The 24,876-nt window shown below is 46.3% G+C and overlaps 1 protein-coding gene across 2 annotated transcripts in view; it reads left to right on the forward strand.

Annotated features, from left to right (window-relative positions):
• The window catches only part of LOC126530094 (kinesin-like protein KIF2A), a 62,412-nt gene that overhangs the window by 2,755 nt on the left and 34,781 nt on the right, over window positions 1–24,876 (forward strand). For both annotated transcript variants that reach the window (XM_072288169.1, XM_050177537.3), the window contains exons 2-7: window positions 6,761–6,855; window positions 8,631–8,699; window positions 8,878–9,046; window positions 19,466–19,730; window positions 22,412–22,515; window positions 24,370–24,532. In XM_072288169.1, the coding sequence (XP_072144270.1) occupies window positions 6,761–6,855; window positions 8,631–8,699; window positions 8,878–9,046; window positions 19,466–19,730; window positions 22,412–22,515; window positions 24,370–24,532 (865 nt within the window). The remainder of the gene's footprint in view (window positions 1–6,760; window positions 6,856–8,630; window positions 8,700–8,877; window positions 9,047–19,465; window positions 19,731–22,411; window positions 22,516–24,369; window positions 24,533–24,876) is intronic.

The following is a 24,876-nucleotide window of genomic DNA, read 5'->3' on the forward strand; positions in this document are numbered from 1 at the left end:
GCGCTCTTGTTTGTTTCTTCCTCACGTTGCCTTTCGTAGCCTTTCGCTGGTGATCGGACACGTCGCTGCTTTCCAGTGCTATATGTCCGCGTTTGTGGGCCGCTTGACATTTTTTGTCTTTTTTTGCATGCCCTCCTGCTCATCACGCTTATCTCGTCACGCACCGCCGAGACTTTGGCTCTTTCGTACATATCTCGCTGTGTTGCCGTTTCGGGTTTGTTTAACGCTGCGACTCGACGACGCACTGTTCTTCGTTTCGCACTGCAACCTTTCCAGAACATTCGGGAGCTCTTGTCTGTCATGCATAAATTTTCGTGTTTTCGCCTTTCTTCAAGTGAACGCTTGCGCGCGCTCGTCGTATAAAAATGCCAAGCCCTGTTGTCAGCACCTGACGAGCCCAAGTAGCGGTTCGCAGGCACACGTTCCGCAGCGATGCCATGAGGCGGGGTGAACACGTAATCCCGTGGCTCTGCTCCACGGAGGTCTAGTCCCACCTGCGCAACCGCGCATTGAAACTACCCTGCGCAGGTTCGTTTCATTTTTTTTTTCCCGTCTGCTAGATTTTGCGGGTGCTCGAAGCTGCGTGCGGTGAACCGAAACTTCGCTGGCAGCAGTGACTTGTTGCTCGAGGAGGGTCGCACGAAGTCTTCCTTGCGGTACTACGTCTCAGGTCGGCGGATGCGCCACCCTGAGCAAATGAACTGTATCGCCCACAGCAAACTTTAGTTTTAACGGAAAATTTACTCTTTCAGCGAACCGCTGGAATTAGAGAGGGATGAGATTCTAAGCCCACTCCCCCAACCCCCCCAAAAAACATTCGCCGACATCTAGCAAATCTTAAGGCTCAAACTCGGGAAAGCGGTGACCTTTTGCGTGCTGTACACAAAGTAGTAGTTTCGGTCGATAGGCGAAACACCGATTGCGATAGCAAATTAGTAGATAGCTATCGGGAGTAAGGGTAGTGGTCTTATGGGCCTATAAACTTGTAAACATTCGCTCACTGACTAAATTAACAATGATAGAATATGTAAGTGCGACTGAACAGTAGCGCATTCACAGTCTATCATGGATTCAAACCAACTTGCCTGCCAACCTGTTTTTACTAAATTAACGAGCATAGTGTCACGCGCGCACAGGTAGACATGAATACACCTCGCTCGATGGGCGCGGAAACTCGCTGTCAAAATGCTGGAGTGAGTAATCGCGGCACCAGCAGCGATCGAATAGACTTTCGCGCATCTCGCTTCGACGCGAGCAAAACGTCGAAAGTACTGAGCACACGAAGCTACCCGCACTATGCGCACTCTGCAAGCATCTCAGATCGCTTTGAAGCTCGCCCGCGCCGTAAGCAGCAGCGGCCGGAAAAGGCCCCCCTCCCTCCCCTCATCCCCGTGCCTCGCGCATGACAATTGAGGGCGGGCTTCCGGCCCGCATTCCTCACTCGCTCGAGCGAGATTAAGCTGCTTTCGTCGGCTCGCCCTCGCACACTTTCACTCGCACATACAGCACACGGCGCGCGGTGACGAATGTGTCGCCCTTGGACTTTGTACGGAGCCTTACGGCGATGGAAGAAATGCGCCTGGGGTGTCCGTATAATTGCTATCGCAATAAAAGCAAGGTTGCCTTCCCGGTGGCGGTAATTTGCTACCATAGAGAAGGAAATTGTGCTACGTTCAAATTATTTCCAAAGCCGGGAAGCCTCGGTAAGCCCAGGGTATGTAGCAGGCGACAGGAAGCAACGCATTCGGCCATCCCTGCGCAGCTTTGCTTCAATGCGTCAACTCGCAGTCTGCACCGGCGCTTCACGAAGCCTAGGCATTATCTCGATTGTCCACGAACTATAAAGAAGGGTAGATGGTCAGTTTAATTTTGGTAAATTCCGCACAGCTACCCTCACGGTGGTGCGTTAGCATGACGACACGTATTTCAAATGTTTTCTGGTACTTGCGGCATTGTGGCTCTGCAATAACCCAGCCTTCCTTCTTGTGGAATACACGTCCGTTAATACACGAGACTTGCAGTAGGTTGCAAAATATGCTGAGCTGGTTGATCTTCTTTATAACGACAGCACAAATCGGACTGCTGGACGAACATGAGGCATTCGTCTTTCTATTCTGTCGCAGTCCCATTCGAGCTGCCTTTAATTGCATACGAAGCATCACTACTAAAGCTACGTAATCGATCCGGTGATCACACTATCACGACACGCGTTCTGTGGCGAATTTCTTACGGTTTTCTCTTGGTTCGCATCTTTTTTTTTAGCTTTTAGTTTTTTGAAGTAAATACCCGCAGAGCTAAAAAAAAAAAGAAACGTAGCGCAACAGTTCAGACGTGCAGTTTTTGAAGGAAGAGACCTCACTTTTCGACCCAAATGACCCCATCGTGAATTTACAAGAAAAAATACTGCCTTGGTAACGCGATTAGGCAGCGCCTTTGAAAGCAATCGGCAGCACACTGCTTCGGCGATGCGATTGTGGACTTCAAAGGCTTTTTTCCCCACAATCACTAACGTTCAACTCCAGACATAAAGTCGCAGTTGAGTGCGGCGTCGGGTATTCGTAGCAGCAGTGACCGGTGGGTATGCCGCAGTAAGTGCGAATAGTGTTTGGTAAACATCCATTAACCACTCACGACGCGTCTTTTTTGCTTGTTCGGCGCCGTGCAGTATATTCTGCAAGGAAGAACTTTAAAGTTATTTTTTTCATGGTTGTGTCCCGTTTTACGGGTGTTGCCGCACTCTGCGTGCTATATGCGCCAGTGGTTATTTAGAAGTAATAGGTGATCTGTGCATTCTCAACGGCTGGTGTGCCTTTTTTAACCCTTTCTTCTCTGTCCTCATTTTAACCCCTGTCATCACCCCCAGTGTAGGGTAGCAAACCGGACGCTAATATCTGGTTAACCTCCCCGCCTTTGCTCTTTATCGTTCTCTATCTCAACGGCCTTGTGGTGTGAAGCACCTTTTTTCGGTGGCCGACGCTGTGTGGTGTTGTCGGAAAGGTAGTTTTCCATTTTGAGCTTGTTTAATCTTGAATAAATTTACATACTTTATCCGGAACTGTATTATGCACGGGAGTTCCTTGCCGGCCGTAATTTTGCAAGTCTCGTGTGCATGTTCTCTCGTGATCAGCTGAGCCTGACACGCAGAGGAGGCAAAGTAATCAGTTTGATGGTGTCGTATACTGACCGGTATTTGCTGCTTTAGTTCAAAGAAATGAGCGTAATGTGTTCTGCACAATAACGGGATGGCGCTAGTACGTTGCTGCTGGTAGTTCAATGTTATTGTCTTCACAATTTGCAAAATACTTATTGTGCCTGGCGGTATCGTAAACGTCGGTAACTTATTTATTTACTTGCACCTGTAGTGCCCAAGGCACGCGATTTTACACGTGCGCTCGAGTGGTGCACATCGTTTTTCGGAAGTGTTCCCCGTTTGCAGTGAAAACAGCCGCACAGAAAAAGAACGGGGGGAGGGGGGTGAACGGAAGCAGTTGGGCGTCAGTCTGAGCCGGCGAGGTTTGACAACTTTTGCATGGTTTGTGCGGCAGGAGCGACAGTGAGCCTCGAGAATACACGAGACACTAAAAGCGAATAGTAAAACCTGTGGTTAAGGCACGTCCTGCGTCTGAGAGGCTTCAGCTCTTGATTAGCAAGATGTGCGTCAGATTTTAGTTTTGGGACGCCATTGTGGTATGAGTATTAAGAGTAAATTAGCCAAATGCGTGGTTTTAAACTCAAAGTCCATGAGAAAGGAATGAGTGAGTGAGTGAGTGAGTGAAGGAACTTTGTTGTGAACGCCTGCAGAACGGTTAGCCTTCCCCTGTGGAGTAATGGCGGTGGTATGGCGGACTTCGAATGGCGAAACACGGGCCACGATTTGGGAAGTGACCATGAGAAAAGAAATATTTTTCTGAGTCTCGAATAGAGCATGCACGTTACAAGTTAGTGAGATCCGATTTTGAATAGTCTGGTGGTTTCTCTTAGAAGAGAGCCGGACGCTAGTACTGTTGAAAGTATCAAGCAGTGTGGTTTGCTTCGTTAGCGATATTTTCTGCGCGAGCACCAAAAAACAATGGTTCACAAGGTGACGCCCGGTGCCTCCATGTATCGAAAGAAGATATTTCGGAGTTGCAGATGACTTACTTCATGGGACTGAGATGCTTCTTGCTTGTAAAAAAAAACAACAACAAAAAGAGTAATATTTTCTTAGCGTTCTGTAATATTAGCCAGTGACTACATCTAACGACGTCTTCTTGAAGTGATCGGGTGTCATTGTCATTATGGATGGGACAATAAACCACACAATCTGCGAATAGATGTGTGTTAGAAGAAATGATAGCATGAAGATCAATCATGCAAATATTAAAACTGGTTACCCTAGTGCTGCCTTCAAGTACCCCGGGTAGAACAGGGCTTCTAGTCGAACAATTATTGCTAGCATAAGCGAACATCTAAGCGACTCTTAGTCAAGAAAATACAGATCAATTCTAAGACAAAAAGGATTAGGGCCTAATTGATAAATTTTTAGAAGCCACTCATGAGGTACTTTGTAAAAAGCTTTTTCGAAGTCAAAGATGGCGTCGACTGGAATGATTAGGCCATGGTTAAAGCTTAGATAATGAATAACGGCGTTAATTGTGCGTCACAAGTGAAACCGTGACAAAAACCTAACAATAAAAATTTGTATTAGTACATTGCGTGGTTCATTAGTTTGCAACCACACTGGTTAGGAAACGAGCAGTAACGGGGGCATGACTGCAATCTCTAGGGCTGGCAAAATCTCTTCCACCGTGCAGCCGTTGAGCACCACTCCTAATGAGTCATCAAAGAGATGATGTAGAATTTCACTGCAAATCTATTGTTTATTCGCAATTTTAGGTTTGTGCCACCCACACCTGACGAGAATTATAAATTTGAATGCTTCATTTGTGTCCTGCCTGCAGAACCAAAGGTAGTACCGGGAATATAGTGATACTGAAGGACACATATTCATGATCAAGTTGTTTAATAAAAACAGATGTATAGGAGATGTAATGTGCTGCGCAGTTTATCTGGAATACGCGGGCGTTCCTTGTCTTATAGGGCCACTAGTTGCGAGCGATTGGGATTTCAAACTTTGCAGAACTACTGCGGGTGATTACGTAATTTGTTTGGAAAAGTTCACAACAGTGCTTTTAGTGTTGTCAAAAAGCGATTCGTATTTTTTTTGTTGAACGCCAGGCACTTTTAGTGTTTATCTTATATTTATTTGTTCGCGTACTTTCAAAGCCGTTGGGCATTAGAGAGGAGCGGTGAATACATATGAAATCGTTGGCTACCTTCTTGAAATTAGCGGTGTCACAGATGGCAGCGGGGGAGGCCGGAAGGTGATTCCAGTCGTCGATAGTCCACGGCGTCCACGAGTAAAACTACGAGGCTCTTGCTGGTACCCCTACCGTCATTTGGTGATCCGACACCAGGTGAAATGTACGATTGGCGAAGGAACAGTTCGTCTTTAAGAGCGGGATGGGAATAGTGAATCTTAGGAAAGAGGGCTAAGCGCGCAAACTTCTGTCGTAATACCAAGTTTGGAAATCCGAGTGTCTGTTTCATTGATGGTACACCTGCGATGCGCAAATTCCATAAAATGAAGCGGGCGGCCCTGTTCTGAAGTGATTGGAGATTTGCTTGATGCGACGCGAAACCACCTGAAGAGACGCGACTCTTCAGGTGGTTCTGCGTAGAGTCGCTGGCGTTTGGCCGCGTTCTCCCACTTGCAAACCTCGGGATCAGCGCGGCGACGGCGTCTGGCTTCCGTCTCGTTGGTGCAGACGCTCCGATCGGATTGTCGACGGATACGCATGACTTCTGCATGCCGTTGCCGATACATGGGATCGCATCGCGTCAGACGCCCGTGACCGTTCATAAACGGCAAGGGGCTATGCAACTTCAGGAAATGTCTTCGTTCAACTTCAACGTTCAAAAAATACAATCCTAAACAAGCAATCTAAGCACATATGCAGAGCATCGGGTCGCTCAGCATTTTTGGGGTTCTTTGCGTGGTCGTTGGGTCTGGACTTTGACTTCGATTCAGTTTGTGTCGGGGGAAAGCTTCGCGTTCAACCATCTTTAAGAATGGGCCTTTGATTTTTCTTTCGTGAGCTACACTTAATGCTATTTCACGATAAGCTTGACCTACTCCGAGGTTGCGTTTCATTTGGTCACTACTAAGTGTCACCAGACTACGGTACAATTCAGACGCAATTTCGAAATTTCAACTGCCAATTTCCTACCACCCCAAACGGGCTCAAACTTTGCTTGCTGCCTCTGTGATGCGTACGGCGTTGCCTATAGGGCAAATTTATAGCTGAAGTATTTCGATTCATGGCCCGATAAGACGAGAAAATGTTTTCTTTACTTCAGAGTAGAATCGCCATTTCGTACTAAGTAAATTTATAACTTCTTCTTAACCCTTTCTTTTTGTCGTCGCGGACATAAGTAAATTAGATTGTTGTGTAATAGTAGCTTTTTTAATGAGTAACTTTATTCGCGAACTGATCAAAACTGCAAACTTGCTCCAGCGTATGCTAGTGTGGGGCTTGCATTGTCTTGTACGCTTGAATTGCTTTTATGGTTTGGCAGTAGTTTTAGCATAACTGGTATGTTAGATCTTGCGGGGAAAACGAGGTAATTTTTCGGCGTGTTAAATGTTAGCATGTTTCACTTGAACTGTGTCCTCCTTTAGATTCCTAACTTTACAGTGTTCCTTGACCTCTGTTTGCAGGGCGCATTCACTCGGCCACGGTGGTCAGCATAGACAAGAATAAGCAATGTATATTGGTGCAGTGGGAAGAGCATGGGGAAACAATGCGCAAGGAGGTAAGTGCCTTCTTCCGAGTACACTCACTGTAATGGTGCTCTACCGCACACTCCGAGTAATCGAGTGTTTAACGATGTTATGAATAAAGGGAAAATCAGACATCAACCCTTTGTAGCAATTGCTACAAACGGGTGGATGTCTGATTTTCCCTTTATTCATTTTTTCTCTCCACCTTGCGGGTTTCCGCAGAACTACTACGTTAATGATGTTATGTATGGTCGGGTGAAGTCATTGTTCGGAGTGAAGGAATTTGCTGAATATTGGCAAAAGACGACTGTTTCAAGGTCCTTGTGAGCTGAAGTCACCTAGAGATGTGTATCGAATGAAAAATATTCGAGGTTTTTATTTCAAACGGATATTTCGAATTCAGTATCCGAAGATCCGCATGCATCTGGATATCCTCATTTGGTTTTAACCATCGTCGGTTAAGTGTTCTATTCTGAACATTTTACACAAAACCTTGTTGCTTCCTCTCCCTGGGCATGTAATTTGCCAGATTAGTTTACCACTTAACTGGGCCGAATTTGTTGTAAAGTTTACAAATTTGACATCTGTTTTGTATTAGATAAATGCAGCCGCGTTTTACAGAGTATTAAAACATATATTCTGTATGCAAAAAAATTTCGAAGCTGTTGAAGAATGGGGCGAACAAGACTAAAGAGAAAAAGGCAGGCATTGACGACACAATGTTAGAATCTCAATCACGAGAACATTGTTTCAGCTAGCAAGATATCAGCAGGAATGGATGGCCCGAACGTGGCGTCATCGCCTGTAGCTGTTGGCAATCTGCATCCGGAAGGCTAAGTCGATGTATGATGCTTGTTGAAGGACGATTGTTTTGAGGAGTACGACACATATCTAAAGACGTCATATTGCGATTAGCACTCGTTGGCAACTCCATTCACATTGCGATAACTTTGTTTTAAAGTGTGAAAATCGAAAAATGTCAGAAGCGAATATAATCAATTATTCAATAGTTAACGAATTGATTTCAATCATTTGTAAAAAAAGACCATTTTCTCAGCACTGACTACATTAGAAACTTTGGATAATTACACTGCACTGTATTATTCAGAGCACAAAGGAATCATTAAAATCAACTAAATTGTATGCTCGCCAGTGCGGGGCTCCTGAGAGCGTACCTAGTTGTGCTTAACCCGAAAAAATAATTTAGCTGAAAAGGTCACTTCGATTTGTAAACACTGCGTCGCTTTTAAATCTATTTTCTGCCTGGTTTTCCTACGCCTTATGTGCTGCATTAAAGCGTAAATTGCAAACAAACGGCGTGTGTATATTGGAAAAGTGCGGGCTAAGGGCGAATATAAAGAAAATGCATATTCGTTTCTTCCTCTTGCCAAATCTCTGCTGTATTTGTGATGTCCGTGACTACTGCTTACGAATTCAAAGGATGACACGTTGGCAGGTATGGAATGCAAGCCCCATGTGTGAAGTATTCTTGCACATCACGTTGCTGTTTCATGATATGGGGACCTAGTTGGCCTGTTGACTTCGCTTTAGTATCCAGTTGCGCATGCCGTTCCCTGCTATGACAGCCATATTTTCATTGAGACTAAGAGATTTCTACCTCGGTACCTATTTCGCCAAGTATGTGAGAGTGCCAGCAGTCGTGTCATGGAATTGACATTTCTAGGGGTGCCGGCGTCGGTGCAGGTAACAGAGCGCTGCTAGGCAAATGGTGGCCGGCACCAACATTTTGTACACCACTGTCTTTCTACCTGGTAAATGACTTCGGTTTTTCACTTTTGTATTTCAGCTTCAGTTCAGCATTGTTTTTGAGCTGAACCCAGAACTCCGGAACGTGAACCCGAGTTTCGTTAAAAAGGCAAGTTCTTTATATTGTCGTTTGTGTAGATGATGTGCAAGTGTGTCTGAACTGTTTTTGTCAGCATTGAATGAAAAAAAAAAACGAAATGTTGGTAAGGCAATCCATAAAATTAGCCTGGAGAAATTACTCTTCGGATGCTATTGAATTGACTTTTCCACGCATACACTGCGTGCAGCTGCCGAGGCGTGCGCAAGTGCCAGTGATGTCGGCAAATTTTGGACCCAATCATGACCGGTGTAGCCTGGCTGGACCATCAATGCCTCGTCAGAGCCTTCACGACAGCGCCCTGCGGCCACCACCCACACCAGTTACTCCGGTGAAGCTCAGAAGCGCCTCTTCCTCCAGTCAGTACTTATTTGTTTTAAAATCAAATTAATAAGAGCGTTTCAATGGGTCATCGCACACCCAACTCTTATGCCGTGTCTCGGCTAACTTTAGGAAAGTTGTTCAACGGAAAAAACAGATTTAAAAAGCAAAGTGCAAGATGCGATTATGGGATCTGCGTGGTGACCCGCCGTGGAGGCGTAGTGGCTTTGGTGTTGCGCTGTCAAGTCGGCATCGCGGGATAAAATCACGTCTGTGGCAGCCGAATTTAGACAGCGAAAATTATAAAAGCACCCGTTTACCGTGCATTAGGTGGACATTAAACAAGCCCGGGCGGTGAAAAATAATCCGGAGTCTCCACTACTGCATGCCTTAGAATGCTATCGCGGTTTGAGTGCGTAAAACTCCATAATATATATGTGTATATACAAGGTGTCCCAACTATCATGCACTAAGATTTAAAAAAAAAAGAGCAGTTGCGTCACTCGAAGAAAACCTAGTGCAAATTGTTTCCAGTACTGGGCAGTAGACGCCAGTACTTTTTCGCTACTGAAACTTCCTTAGGTAATTGTAATTATATAATTCGAGAAGTACTGCAACAATTATGAAAATGTCACTGAGGCATTTGGAGAGGCAACCAAGGGACATCTAACTGCGGTATGTTTGGCGAAATATTACTTGTGCACTAATTTTCCGATTGATAAATCAACCCCCCCAAAATCTGAAAAATACCACGGGACTGTACTCCCATCCGCATCATAAAGCAGCACCCTCGGACAGGCCCCTTCTCAGATAGCGAGAACAAAATAAAGGAAACAAAGAAACATGGTGATCAAGCTAGCGTTTTAACTGCCGCTTCCTGACAGAAGCAACACGTCGCGGTTGGTGTTAGTTGGAAACAAGCTGTGATGGCTGTTGTCTTAGCGCCGATAAAATGCACGGATGATTCTTTTTTGTTTTGCCACTGGACCTATTGCCACAAAAACAAATTGACAACGTAAGTGCAAAGGGGTAAAGGTGCGTTTAGTTACCTCGCATTCTCCATGTTTTTCTCCACTGGGCAGAAGGCAGGCATGATCTTTGCCTCGGGAGCTACAAATGACAAGAATAGGAAGGCCGCAAAATATATGTCCTGGCTGTGTGGTGGTAGACCAAGCCCATTGACGAACAGAAATTATGAAAACCTGGGACAAGACGGTATCTTCAAGAAACAGCGGCGGAGGACTCTATCTGTGCCCAAGCCTACGCATGGATGTTCCAGAATTTATGGCCTCAAACCCTCATGCTACCATGCGGGATGTGGCCGCCCAGGTACCACTTTCCAAGTCAACAGTTTATGGGATTGTAAAGAACCTGGCCTTTCACCACTACCACCTCAACCTGCACGAATGCTTGGAAGACGAGGCCTGCACAATCGTCTCGGTTTCTCGAACTGGGTCCTCACAAAAGCGGGTCAGTCACCGTAGATTTCGAGCAGCATCATATGGATAAATGAAGCCTTCTGGCAGAAACTACAAGCAACTTTGCATAATGCACACTATTGGAGTGATTCCAATCCACACTGGGTGAAGCGCACTGGTCACCAGTACAAGTGGTCGTTCAGTGTCTGCTGAAAAATAGTTGGTCCCGTCTTTTTCGATCACACATCGACTGGGCGGCGGTTCGTGTTCTAAATCCTTTAAGGAATGGTGAATGAGTTTGAGCGGAGCCCCACTGTCACGTTTTCCACTTGTGTGGTATTAGCGAGAGGGGATGGCACACAGCAGCAGTCGAGCACAAAGCGACTTTGTATGCGCAATGCAATGGAAATCAGGGGCCTGTAAATTGCCCGGCTAGGTCACCTGACCTCTTGTAACGAAAAAGAGTAACCTATGCCTCAGCAGCATCGCCACCGGCATGAGCGCGTGGTTGCTGTCCTTGGCAGAACGCGTGTGACTGCTGCACGTTCGCCTGCGTCCGTTGCTAATAAATTTCTTAGAAAGTGGTGGGAGTGCTGGGTTTCGACTAACCTGGAATTTCGGAGTCGCGCTCTGCCCCCCATCATGACCGACGGCGCGTGCACTCTTCCGACTCCTCCAACGGCGCCACCCACCCTCGTATGTGCCGGTGCCGTGCGTCAGCGAGATCCCCCCTATTTTCTCCGGCTCCGATGACAAAGAAGTTGAAGATTGTATCTCTTCTTACGAGCGAGTGAGTGCCCATAACCAGTGGGACGATGTTACCAAGGAGGACCCTAGCAAAATTTCTAATGAACTTCTTTCTTTGATGAAGACACTTACTGCTCAAATAGACAAAAATCATGCAGAGGTGCTCTCAGAACTTTATACAGTAAAGGAAATTCAGATGAATCTGGAAAAGCAAATGACAGATTTAAATGACAGGTTGACAGCTGTTGAAGAAAAATTAGAAGCAACTGAAAGCTGTGCCGAGGTGGAAGTTGTCCGAGCAGTGACTGAGGCTGTGGGTAGGGAGACGGCCGGCATTTACAGTCGTTTCGATGAATTCGAAGATCGGTCAAGGCGCGATAACTTGATATTTTATGGCGTCGCTGATGACCGGACAGAAACGTGGGCTGCTTCTGAAAAAAAAGTACGGGACATAATTTCTTCAGCGCTCAACATGGAACTGTCGAATGAGGCCATATCTCGTGCCCACAGACTGGGAAAGTTTTCGCAAAATAAATGCCGTCCGATAATAACTGAGTTCACTAGTTTTAAAACAAAAAGCGAAATATTTTCCTCGAAATCCCAAATGAGAACGACAGGTATCACTGTAAGTGAAGATTTTTGCATTTCCACCCGCACAGCGCGCAAAAAACTAATCGAGTTTGGAAAAGCTAGCGGTGAACAATTTTCAGTACGCTACAATAAATTGATAATCAAAAAGAAGGCTTATATGTACCACCCATCTACTAACAGTGTCTGTGAGATCGAGTCCGGAATCGAGGCTGATGAATCATCCTTGCATCTTTCTCAAGCCGCTGTTCGATCTTCTGCGCATGACACACCTCCGGCATAGCTAAACTCGAACACACACCGCCTTGCACCTGATATTAATCTGCTCTTTTCTAACATTCGTAGTGTTGTAAATAAACGTGATGACATATCTTCCTTAATCGATACATGCACTGCCGACATTGTCACTTTGACAGAGACCTGGCTATCGTCAAAAATATCGAACAAAGAAGTATTCGAATGCCAACAACAATATTGTATATCGGTGTGACCGTGGTACTAGATTAGGTGGTGGCGTGCTTATCGCAGTGGCCGACAGGCTCAATTCGTTTCACATTCCTCTTTCTTCCGGTTTAGAAGCAGTTTGTGCAGGAATTAGAATAAACCACCGTGATGTTATTTTTTGCGCATGTTATAGGCCACCGAGCGCTTCCTCTACGTTTTGTGCTGAACTTCATGACCTGCTTAATACCATCGTAACAAGGTTTCCACACTCGCCCATTTTCCTAATGGGGGATTTCAATTACCCCAACATAAACTGGTCCTATCCTGTGCCAACTGTATCCGACTCATCCAGTGATAGCAAGGCATTTCTCGATTTGTGTTTTGATTTCCATCTTACTCAGCTGATTACTCAACCTACTCGAACTACAGCAACCAGTGCTAACATCCTTGACTTGGTTTTCACTACCGCTCCGGATCTTGTCAATTCTTTAAGTATTTTGCCAGGGCTTAGTGATCATTCTTTTATTCATTTCCAGCTGAAAGAAAATGTCAACCGTCCCAATAGCAAACAAAAATACATCCGAGACTACAGTAAAGCCGATTACGCATCAATGAACACACAACTTGAAGCTTTTGTAGAAGAATATATGCCGGACTTTTACACTCGGAGCGTTGAACAGAACTGGTCGCTCTTTAAAAATAAAGTTAATGAATTAGTACAAAAATACATACCCCTCCGAGTTGTCCGGTGTAACCATCGAGCAGCGTGGTTTAATGCATCCCTAAAACGTATCTTGAACAGGAAGAAGCGGCTGTTTCGCCAAACTAAAAAACGGAACACAATTGATAGCTGGCGTGCGTATCAGCAGGTTGCTTCACTGTTTAAAAACGCAGTCAAAGAAGCTAAACGCGTGTTCTTTTACAATACACTTCCATCTCTGCTGACTGAAAATACTAAAAAATTTTGGAAAACTGTGAAGGGTTCCGAGTGTAACACAATATCATTAACTGATGTAAATGGTGCTGTTGTTCCACAAGAAGAATGTTGTTCTGTACTCAATGAAGTGTTTTCTAAATCATTTTTGAATAACGTGTTGCCCTGTGCCTCTCTACCTGAAATTGTTAAGATGAAGTTTCCTCCGATGGAGCCCTTGTTAATTGATTACGATGGTGTCGTGAACTTAATTCGTAAGTTAAAGATTTCGTCATCGTCAGGAATAGACGACATTAACTCTAAATTTTTGAAAAATACTGAAGTGTACTCATCCATAATTTTGTGCAACATTTTTTCGCAATCTATTCTGTCGTGCTCTACCAAAGGACTTTAAAGTCGGCAAGGTGACTCCATTATTTAAGTCTGGTGACGTGCATTCACCTTTAAATTACAGGCCAGTTTCTCTAACTAGTGTGCCATGCAAAATTCTAGAGCATATAATATACTCTAATCTCATCAACTTCCTAGAAACAAATTCATTTTTTTCATCTCGTCAGCATGGGTTCCGTAAATCATTTTCCTGTGATACCCAACTTATTTCATTTACACATGACATCTGTGCCGCGTTGGATAATGGATTTCGCATTGACACCATCTTCTTAGACTTTTCTAAAGCATTTGATCTCGTCTCTCACCAATTACTTTGTCTAAAATTAAATACACTTAACATTGACCGTAACATTATCACATGGATTGAACACTTCTTATCCAATAGAACACAATTTGTCTCAGCTAACAATTTTGACTCTTCACGTTGTTCTGTCAGTTCCGGGGTGCCGCAAGGTTCCGTTCTCGGACCTTTGCTTTTTCTCATTTATATTAATGATTTGCCTAACTGTGTAGCGTCCTCCATAAGGTTATTTGCCGACGATTGTGTAATTTACAGAGTAATATCATCAAATTCTGACACTTTAACGCTACAATCTGATTTAGACAAGGTAACTAACTGGTGCGACACTTGGAAAATGCGACTTAACAGCCAAAAGTGCAAACTAATGAGGATTTCCCGCAATAATGCTTCGTCTAACCTATCCGACTATCACTTGAAGAACTCTGTACTCGAAGAAGTCAGTTCCTATAAATACTTAGGCGTCCACATAACATCTAATCTTTCCTGGCAAACACACATAAACCACATCACTAACAATGCTAACCGTACGCTTGGTTACCTCCGTCGCAATTTCTCTATGGCACCCGCTAACTTAAAGCTACTTCTATACAAAACACTAATACGTCCTAAGCTTGAATATGCCTCTTCTGTATGGGACCCTGGCTTGGATTACTTAACAAATGCCATAGAATCTATACAAAATCGTAGCGCGCGGTTCATTCTTACTAACTATTCTCGGACATCAAGCGTAACATCTATGAAGGCTACTTTAAACCTCCCTCTCCTCTCATCCCGTAGGAAGTTAGCACGCTTATCACTGCTGCACAAAATTTATTATTACAATCCGGAATTAAAATGTGAACTTTTGTCCGAACCTGCATATATATCATCTCGTACTGACCATCGGCATAAATTGGGCGTTCCACACTGTCGCACGAACCTATTTTTTTATTCATTTATTCCTAAAACTACCAATGAATGGAATCATCTGCCGGCCTCAATTATTAACATAACCGATACATCTGCTTTCAAAACTACTATTGAAGAATACTTTTGTTAATCCGCACTTTCTCATTTTTTTCTTGTTATTATTATACCCTGTTATCTGCACATGCTGTATATTTCCACTCCCTTCTGTAACGCCTTCGGGCCTTGAAGGTACAATAAATAAATAAATAAATAAATAAAACGTCGCATTCTACCTCTCGGACGTTCCGAAACCATCGTTTCTCAACCATGAAGATGACCTCACTTCGTCAATGGTCTTCAAAACCAGCTGTACGCAAGTTTCCGGTCGGCCAGCAGTACGGTCGGCCAGTAGCACGAAAACTTCGGGCAGGTCAACGTTATTGACTGTTCTCACGCCGAACTCGAACTTTCTGCACTTCCCGACCTCGAGATTATTGAAACCCGCCCTTTTAGTGATGAACTGCTTGTGTGCGAAGACACTACCGTCCCTCCGTGCTCTTCCCTGCTTGTGCCTGTGTCACGCGCCGCTATTTCTGATGGCACTGTTCTCTTTATGTCTCCTGAAGTGTTCATTCGCCGCAACGGTTCTCCACTGCCCTTTGCTCCGCTTACTCTTCGCAGTGGCGTCACGAAGCTGCTCGTCGACAATCCCACGGCGTGCCCTTTACCGTTATTTTATGGTGAATGCCTGGGCCTCGTTCAACCGGTCGACACCTTTTGCATTGTTGACGCTCCCACTGCTTCTACTTGTACAGACCATAGCGCACTTGTGACCCTGCCGTTGATCAGTCACTCCTCGATGCTTTCGACCTCTCCATTGACGATGAAATGTCATCTTCAGAACGAAGCCAGCTTATCGCTCCCCTGCAAAAGTTCCGGGTTTCTTTCGACAGCCATGCTCCCGGTTTGGGCCGCACGTCGACCGTTTCTCATCGCATACATACCAGCAGCCATGCACTTCTACGGCAACACCCTTGCCGAGTATGCGCCTCGGAGCGCCATGTCACTGACGACTAGGTTGCTGACATGCTCAAGCGTGGCGTTGTGCAGCCTTCAAACAGTCCCAGGGCGTCACCGATCGTTCACGTTAAGAAAAAAGATGGCTCTATTCGGCTCTGCGTAGAGTACCGACGTCTGAAGAAGATAACGAGCAAGGACGTTTGCCCGTTACCGTGCATCGAGGGTGCTACGACTATTTGCAGGGAGCGGAGTCTTTTTCTTCGCTGGATTTACGTTACGGATACTGGCAAGTCCTTTTGGCCCCATCTGATTGACCTAAAACAGCATTTGCAACACCTGACGGTTTATACGAATTCATCCTAATGCCTTTCGGCCTGTGTTAACTCTCCAGCCGCTTTTGAAAGCATGATGGTTAATATTTCTCGCGGCCTCAAAATGAAACACCTGTCTAGGCTACCTGGATGATGTAGTTGTCTTTTCCGCTGATTTCCAAACACATCTCAGCCTCCTGGAGCCCGTTCTGAAATACCTGAGTGATGCGGGACTTTACCTCAACTTGAAAATAAATGTCGTTTCGGCGCTCGAAAGCGCGCTATTCTTCGCCATGTTGTATCGCGAGATGGCATTCTTCCGGATCCAGCAAGCTTCGCGCTGTCGCCGGCTTTCCATAACCAAAGAAGTTAAGAGCTTCAAAATTTGGTTGGTGTATGCTCGTATTTCCGGGGTTTCATTCAAAATATCCCCTCCATAAGTGTAGCCCTGGCAGCCCTTCTAATTGGCGACAAAGGACTTTCCGCTTGGGCGCCTGCCTGAAATGACGCCTCAACGAAATTACGCCCCCTGCTAACCTCGCCGCCTATCCTCTGCCACTTGGATCCTGCTGCCCCACCTGAGGTTCAAACCGATGCCAGCTGCATCGGACTCGGTGCCGTACTCGCCGAATGAAAAGCTGGGTTCGATGAATATGCCGTCACCTACGCGATCCGAACTCTGACGAAGGCCTAGGCTAATTATTCGGTTACAGAGAGTGTTTAGCCATTATTTAGGCCCCTGGAAAATTCCGTATTTATTTGTGTGGTCACCCTTTCGATGTCACTGACCACCACGCGCTTTGTTGGCTGTCCACCCTTGAAGACCCATCTCACCGACTTGCTCGCTGGGCCTTTAAGCTACTAGAGTACGACATCCGCGTTCTCTACCTTTCCGGCCACAAATACACGGATGCTGACGCATTTTCTGTCTGTGGCCTCCACTGACAGCGCTTGCCTATCCGCCCTTGAGCCCACACTTATATCTCATGCACGGCGCAACATGCCGTCCGAGCAGCGCAAGAATCCCTGGATCAGTGCTATCATCAGCATCTTTTATGATCCATCCACCTCTTCACCCCCTCACGCTCTTCGCCGCCAGGCTACCCACTTCTGCATTCGTGACGGCCTTCTTTATCGCTGTAGCTACCTTTCTGACGGTGGCAAGTGGCCTTTTGTGCTATCCCGCTATCTCCGTGACTTTATCTGGGACGCCTTTCACGTAGACCCACAGTGCGCACATGCCGGCCTCTACAAGACCTGCGCTCGACTACGCGTCCGATTTTATTGGCGCGGCATGTATAACTACGTCAGAAAGTTCATTCGCTCCTGTGCTCAGTGCCAACGCCGAAAATTACGCCCCACACAAGTCTGCCCATCACAACCCCTTCCCTGCCCAAGTCGACCCTTTGATCGTGTTGGTATTGACACACGCGGTCCGCTATCATCCACTCCATCTGGGAACCGCTTGATTGTTGTTGCAGTGGATCACTTGACCAGCTCTGCTGAAACAGCTGCTCTACCAAGTGGAAAGTTGGGCTAGTTGGTGAGTAATCATCATAACTTGCTGGTGAAGCAGCGCACTGACATGGACACAGTTAAGACACACAGGAAAAGACGACACTCGCTGCACTCGCAACTATTATATCTAATAATAATAAGATATAATAGTTGCGAGTGTCGTCTTTTCTTGTGTGTCTTCACTGTGTCCATGTCAGTGCGCTGTTTCACCAGCAAGGTATGATGAGCTGCTCTGCCGACCTCCACTGCCCGCGACGTTGCATCATTTCTGTTACACATAGTTCTTGGCACGATGCCCTTCGCGAACTTCTCAGCGATAGAGGCCGCGCCTTTCTTTTCGGTACTTTGAAGGCACTACTCTACGAATGCCGAATCGTGCAGCGCATCAGTACAGTGTACCATCCGTAAACTAACGGCATAACCGAGCGCTTCAACCGTACACATGGCTTTTTCTCTTTGCTCAAAAGTTGAGCATATTCCGTGATGAGCGCACTGGAAGGTATTTAGCAAGCCTCTGCACTTCAACTTCAGAATTTTCTTGCATAATGCCACAAATATCCCCAAATTTTGCCTGGAACATCAATTTATTGTGTAATAATTCCTTTATAAAAGGCTCAAAACTGACCTATAACGCTTTAGAGCGCTTCTGATCGCTTTATCAGCTTCGATGTAGAAGCAGCAGCAGATTCTAAGACGCACAAAAGGTACAGAACACAATTAAAACTGCTCCAATTGCTTTGGGAGCTTGCGTCGAACAAAATAATGGACATTGTGATCGACTTCAGTCATTCCAAGGGTGCCATTTCGGCGAGGGGTGCGGCTGATTTATTTCGTCAGTGCTTACTGCAGTTCGTTTGATCTGCAATGCAAAACAAAAAAAAAAAATCGCAAATTTTCGCCAGCACTAGTTGCGCTCGAACTTTGCCAGCTTGCTGCAAGACGCAAACATTTTACCATGATATGCAAGTTCCAGCTCGGAAATTTGTTGCCATGGCTTTTATTATAGCCTCTACGTTGAGGCATTGTGGCGGGAGGTTTCCGGGCATCCCTTGTGGTCCCAGAATTCAGAAACAGTGGCGCAGACGGAGATGACAGAACAGAGGGAAATAACTGTGAAGTGGATGTCAACCTTCCTATACGTGGTGTTTGTTTGTTTTTTAGGCCGCACAGAATATTTAAGATCGCCTTTGGCAGACGGCACAATGCCAACCTTTGACCTGATTTATCAGACATGAACATTTATTCTCCGAGAAACCAAATTCGTAATCTACTGATTACCAGTTTTAGTAATTATATATGTAATAAATATGGCACATATTACAATTTACGAATTGTTAGCGTTGAGTTTGCTTTTGCAAAGCATGATTTGGAACGAATTCTGTCAATGGAACTGGATTCAAGTTATGATGCTTTATTTGTGGTACAAATTCCCTGTTTCGCTTAGTAGTTTACCAAAATACTGTATTAAGCATTGCAGCACTAAAGTAACTGGACTACCATTGTATTTCGTTGCGCGCTTTGGCAATGAAGATCACGAAACTCGTGTCATCCGCAGTGTTCGTTTTTGGTGGATACGCATTGCGAACTTACCGCGGCGATAATTCTTAAACTGTATTATGCCCAGCGAATCAATTAAATTAATTAGTGAGCTTTCGAATCTGACCTACCAATGCATTTTGACTTTTCCGCAAGTAATGTGGTATGTGCGCAACTATTTTACCTGCCAGAGGCGATTGTTAATAGAAAATTGCCTGGTTTATGAAGAGCGCCTCGTATACATGATACAACGTAATTGAAACTAGGTGCCGCTGGTTAAAACCACCTCAACATAGCTGGAACTGGTTTTCCAAGTGTCTGTAGCTTGGGAACCAAATCGTGTGCACGCCGACTTACTGCAGGCGCCAAGGACGTGTTAATGAACTCGGTCGCAACGCGACCGTCTCACGAGCAGCAGGCTCCGAGGGCGCTGGTTGCCCCTAGGGGTAGCGTGCCCAACCTGAGTGCAGCCAACCATCGGCGCAGCACCGCTGTCACGAAGCTGGAGAGTACCAGGAAGCAGCGGGAGGAGCACAGAGCACGGCAGCTGAGTCCAGTCGAGGAGAAGCGGGAGCGAAGGAACGTTGACACGGGCAATCCCAACAGGCAGTTCCTTTCCATGATCCGGTAAGCAAATCGAAAAAATAGCAAGGGGAATATCTGGCGTTGTGGTTTCCGGCAGCTGTAATCGTGCCGGTTCAGCGTTCATGTGAAATTTGGGACATAAATCGGATTTGCTTAGACTTTGTTCTCCTGGCTTCAAACAGTGTTCCGTGTTTGTAAATGGATCACTAAAAAAATAAGGTACCTCTGTGGCGGGCACTTCTCCGCTGTTACACTGCAAGCATTTTTCTGTCTTTGGTCGCTCAAGGACCCCACATATCTTTGGTGTTCTACAAATCTCGTCGGCTTCACCAAGACGCCCACCGCTTGTCTCGATAGCCAGCCGATCCTACGATATACTGGAGGAAGCGCTTGGAACCTTCTTTCTCTCGATTGCACACGTCGTCCACATAGCTGCCGAACATCGCCGAGGCTCGTTCTTGCGGTCTATGATCGGATGTATGCTCTTCACACCCTGAGCCTTCCCTACGGATGTTTGTGCTTCACAGTGACGTCTCACCCCGCTATGACGCTCGTCCTGACAGCACCGAGATCTTGCTTGTCGTTCCGGCACATATTCGCTCTTTTGTTCTGCGCCACCTTCACAATGCACCGACCTCCAGACACCTAGGCGTATTGCACACGTATGATCGCATCCACCGGCGTTTATATGAGCCTTTCCTCTACCGTTGTGTGCGATAGCAGGATGTGGCTTGTGACTTAGGCCAGAGAAGCAGAACACCTGTCCTACTGCATGATGGCAGCCTTCAGTCCCTTAACATCCCTGATGAACAATGTTTCCTGGTGGGACTCGATCTCCCAAGGCTTTCTCCCATGTGAACCACTGGCAGAAAATGGGTTGCAGTCGCTACTGACTAGGCAATGCGATGCGCTTTGACACGAGCACTCACAACTGTGTCACTGATGTAGCCAATTTCATTCTTCACAATATCATCCTGCGCTCTCGTGATCCTCTTCACTTAATCACGGACCGTGACCACTGCTTCTGGTCTAAAGTAGTGGACGACATTCTTCGTTCATGCTCGACCAATCACAATTTCACCACAGCGTACCTTCCAGACAAACGGCCTCACTGAACACCTCAACTATCGTCACAGATATGCTTGCTATGTACTCTCGCGCTCAATATACAGGAAAACCCATTCTTCTTACGCATAAGGCTAGACGGCCCCTTTGCGTAGTCGGTCAGATTATGCTTGTCGCCTCGAGTGAAGCGAGTGCTGGAGGAAGGTGCCTAGAGATGAAGAGAATCCCCGCGTTTGCGCCCTTTGCGTTTGTGGTTCGACGCCACGATGCTCGCTGTGCATGTTCGTGGCGTCCACACACTTGCGCGTAAATCGTGTTGACGAAGTGAAACGTCACAACTTTTTTATTTTCTGGAGGCGCCGCCATGCTCCTATACGAGCAGTGTATGGCAGCAGAGTGGCGCCTACACAAAACAAAAGGTTAGTAAGCTTCACGTCGTGAACACGAGTTATGCACAAGTGTATGGACTGCACGAACATGCACAGCGAGCATCGCGAGGTCGAAGCACGAACAGAAAGGGTGGGAACGCGGCGATTCTCTTCTCCCCCTCCAGGCGCCTTCCTCCTCCGGCGTACGTTTTCCTCGCGGCGACATACACAATTTCGCCGATTTCGCAGATGCGGCATTACGCTTGCACGCAAAAATGGCCGAGCACCATTCAGATTACTGGTAGCACCCTGTTTACAAGATAAACGGCTCTTCACATTTTTGTCATTGAAAGAACTGACCGGTGTATAGCCGTACAGGAAGTCATATTGAGTGCGATAGCACGAGTCTAAGGGCCACCGGAACTGGTATACCAAGCTGCCTTTTGTGGCCTCGATCTACAGCTCTTACAGTCACGACACAGCTGGCTGCTTACCTTTTTGTCTGTTTGGCAACGACCCGCCGTTTTCCATGTTCCATCCTATGTAATCCATCCTCACGCAGGCTCGTCCTCACGCTATGCTCGTGATGCCCTAACCCTTGCTGATATCGCCCTCAATGTTGTCCCTCATTGCTTATGCGCTTCACAGGTTAATCAAAAATGTCTAGGACCGCCGATGCTGAGAGGTCCACTTTCCTGCTGGACTGCTCGTCTTGCTGCGGTTACCATCACGTCGCGTTGGCCTACGTAAAAACAACTCACGCTATGTTGGCCCCTACAGAGTCATATGTAAAGTCGCTATATAACGTGACCTACTACAAGGCTTCGCTAAATCTTAAGCCTCCGTCTGCCACAATCACGAGTGTCATAGTCCATGTCTGCGTCATAGTCCACGTCACTGGCGGCGATCCTGTAATCGGTGCTTGGGTTAGTGACTACGACGGTGTGGTTATCTGGTGTGCACGCGCTAGCCCTGCCATTGCTGCAGCGTAGTACGCCTTGCCTGGTAAATATATCCTCTGCGTATAGTTTCGCTCCGTAACAATATTCTCAATTCTTATTGTTCATTCCGCCAGCTCTCTGGTTCCTTTGATAGCAGAAACAGCTTTCTGTGGGGTAAGCATAAAAATCAAACCACTGTGCAAAACTATTACACCAGCATGATTGTTTTACGTAATATGCGAAGTAATCTACTGTATTAACCCCAGGCCCTTCAACTATAGTGATTTCCGGATAGCCTTTTACTTACGCTGAACATTCACCCAGAATATATCTTCTCCATATGTTTCAGGGAGTACAGGTCAACACTAGACATCAAGCCTCTCTGCATGAGCGACCAATCAGAAGTGCACCGAATATGTGTCGCTGTACGCAAGCGGCCACTAAATCGAAAAGGTACAAAATTTGTTTATCCTATGGCGAGCTGCATGGCTAAGCTCTGCTTACTGTTGTAGTTCCCTAAAGGGGCCGTTAAGCACACAAAAACTCTGCAGATTCAGCGAAGCTTTCGGGAAGTGGTTAATGAAATGGGTTTGATATGGCCCTTTCATTGCTCTGTCTATGACGTGAACTAGCGCACGTGCATTCGCGCACCAGTGCTACGCATTGTCACACGCATTATCTCGGAGCTAGCTGTCCTTGGCACGGTAGGATTATACGCGTTATTGTGGTCTGCGGGTTATAGCATGGGGCTGTGGCACCGAGGTTCAATTGTTCCATCGGACACCTGATTTTTTGAGTGAGCTGTTACGCAAGACGACATCAACCGGGTACCTCAGGAAAGTGCTGGACGGTTTTCAAAGAAATTTTCAGACTATGGCGTTTGTCATGGCTCGCAACAGCTTGCAGCTTACTGACGCGTCAAATGGCCCACTCAGCGAGAAAGCCGGCATCTGTCGCGTGGCCAAGCTAATAACGGCGCCTCGGTTTCTATTGGCTGCGATGCCACGTCACGACCGTGACGGAGTGGAGCGGAGGAAATGGAACACTTGCTACCGCTTTAGTGCGTCAGGTATTGCGAGAGGGGAGAGGGCATTGCCGCGACGCCACGTAGTAATTTCGAACCTACAATGCCACGCTCAGTGGCAGAGTGTCTTAACCACTGGGCTAAGCCAGCGCCTCCTAGATAGCATGCCTGCGCAATCTGCTTTATGACGTCATGCTTCTTGGACCGAAATTTCCATAGCCAAGCCCGGCGTCAGAAAAGTGGTGACACTCCCGCTCCCGCTTCCTTGAAAAATCACTCCCGCTTACTTGAAAGCGTCTCCTTTAGATTATATGCACGTCGGGCAAGGTATATAGCGTGTCGACATCCATCAAAGCGCACCGGTCTTGTACAATGTAGGAGGCTTTGGCCAAGTGTCACAACGCGCTCGCTTGCCCGCGAGTTCGCAACTGGAAGAACCACTCACCGGCGCTCAATTGGACAATAATGCTTTCGCATTCACAACTCATAAGTGCTTAGGTGTCCTCAAATGTTTTCATCATAGGTCAAACGCCACTGCTAGCATTTGATCGATTTCACCATTCTAATTTTGCCATTGTCAGGGTGCATTCATGGCGGCCATGCAGGTACTTTGAAAACAGTAATCTTCCCAGATTTCCCTCTTCTTTAGGGTTGGAGCATTGAGGTTGCCAATGTAGTTCTTTCCAGTGAAATTTAGGCAGTAGGGGGGAGGGTATGATGTGGAGTGGTCGTCTCAAGCGCACTTCTATTTGAGGATCTATTCTCAACATTCGACCTCGAGGACCAAGCGCTTTTGTCATGATACGAGCACATACTTCCTGCCGTAGTTCCCTTTCGAACTATAAGGTGTGCCGGTAGTGGTGTGCTCGTACTCTTTCTTCATAAAATTAGACTTTTGTAAAGGCATGTGGTGTGCATGTGCGACTGGAAAAGTTCAAAGTATTTTGTTAATAAGTAGAAACCGGCTAGCTTCACAAAATTCTAAACAGGGTGTATTGCCGTCCACTCACGTGTAATTCTATTCTTGGTGACATTGACTTCCATTTAATGTTGACTTGGAAGTGTTATGCAGCATGTACGTGTATGCCAGGTTCAGTGTAAAATCTCGCTGAAAAATTAAAATGCAGGTATTACGTGGAGCTGGTTATTCTTTGGGAATCTAAATGCATAGGTGCTAGTGCATGGAGTTTCAGAAAATTTCATTTGTAGACTTCCACTCTGGTTCTCGTCAAGTTTAAGATGGAGCTCGTTGACGTCAATTCGGCACAAACTTTTTTTTGCAGAGCTACAACGCAAGGAAGTGGACGTTATCACTGTGCCGAACGGAGATCGCGTCGTTGTGCATGAGCCAAAGCTAAAGGTGGACCTCACAAAGTTCCTCGAAAACTCAGCGTTTCGTTTCGACTATGCCTTCGATGAGACAGCCAGCAATGAGCTTGTGTACAAGTGAGTCCCTTGCGGTCTTGTCGCTATGCTCACGCTTCGTGGTTACGTGTTGTCTGGAAACGTTCCGGTCTGCTATTAGATCATTCTGCGGCTGCTTTTAGTGTGTGTTGGGGCCTCCCTTGACCGCTGTGCAGCGAATTTTTGGCGTGTACATATAGCAGCACTTTAAGGCGGGTGAGTTTGTCAGCTTTACGTACCAATCTGCTATATGAGAAACACGGTTCGGGTCAAAGTGTTTATGGGATTGTATCTTGTGAATGAGCATCTTGGTTCGTACGATGTGGTGCGCAGGCCAGGAGCTGTGAGAAACACAGCGCCTTTATTAAGGCGCAACCCTTAGACGT

This window comes from Dermacentor andersoni, chromosome 5 (assembly GCF_023375885.2).
Source record: "Dermacentor andersoni chromosome 5, qqDerAnde1_hic_scaffold, whole genome shotgun sequence".
NCBI classification, from domain to species: domain Eukaryota; kingdom Metazoa; phylum Arthropoda; class Arachnida; order Ixodida; family Ixodidae; genus Dermacentor; species Dermacentor andersoni.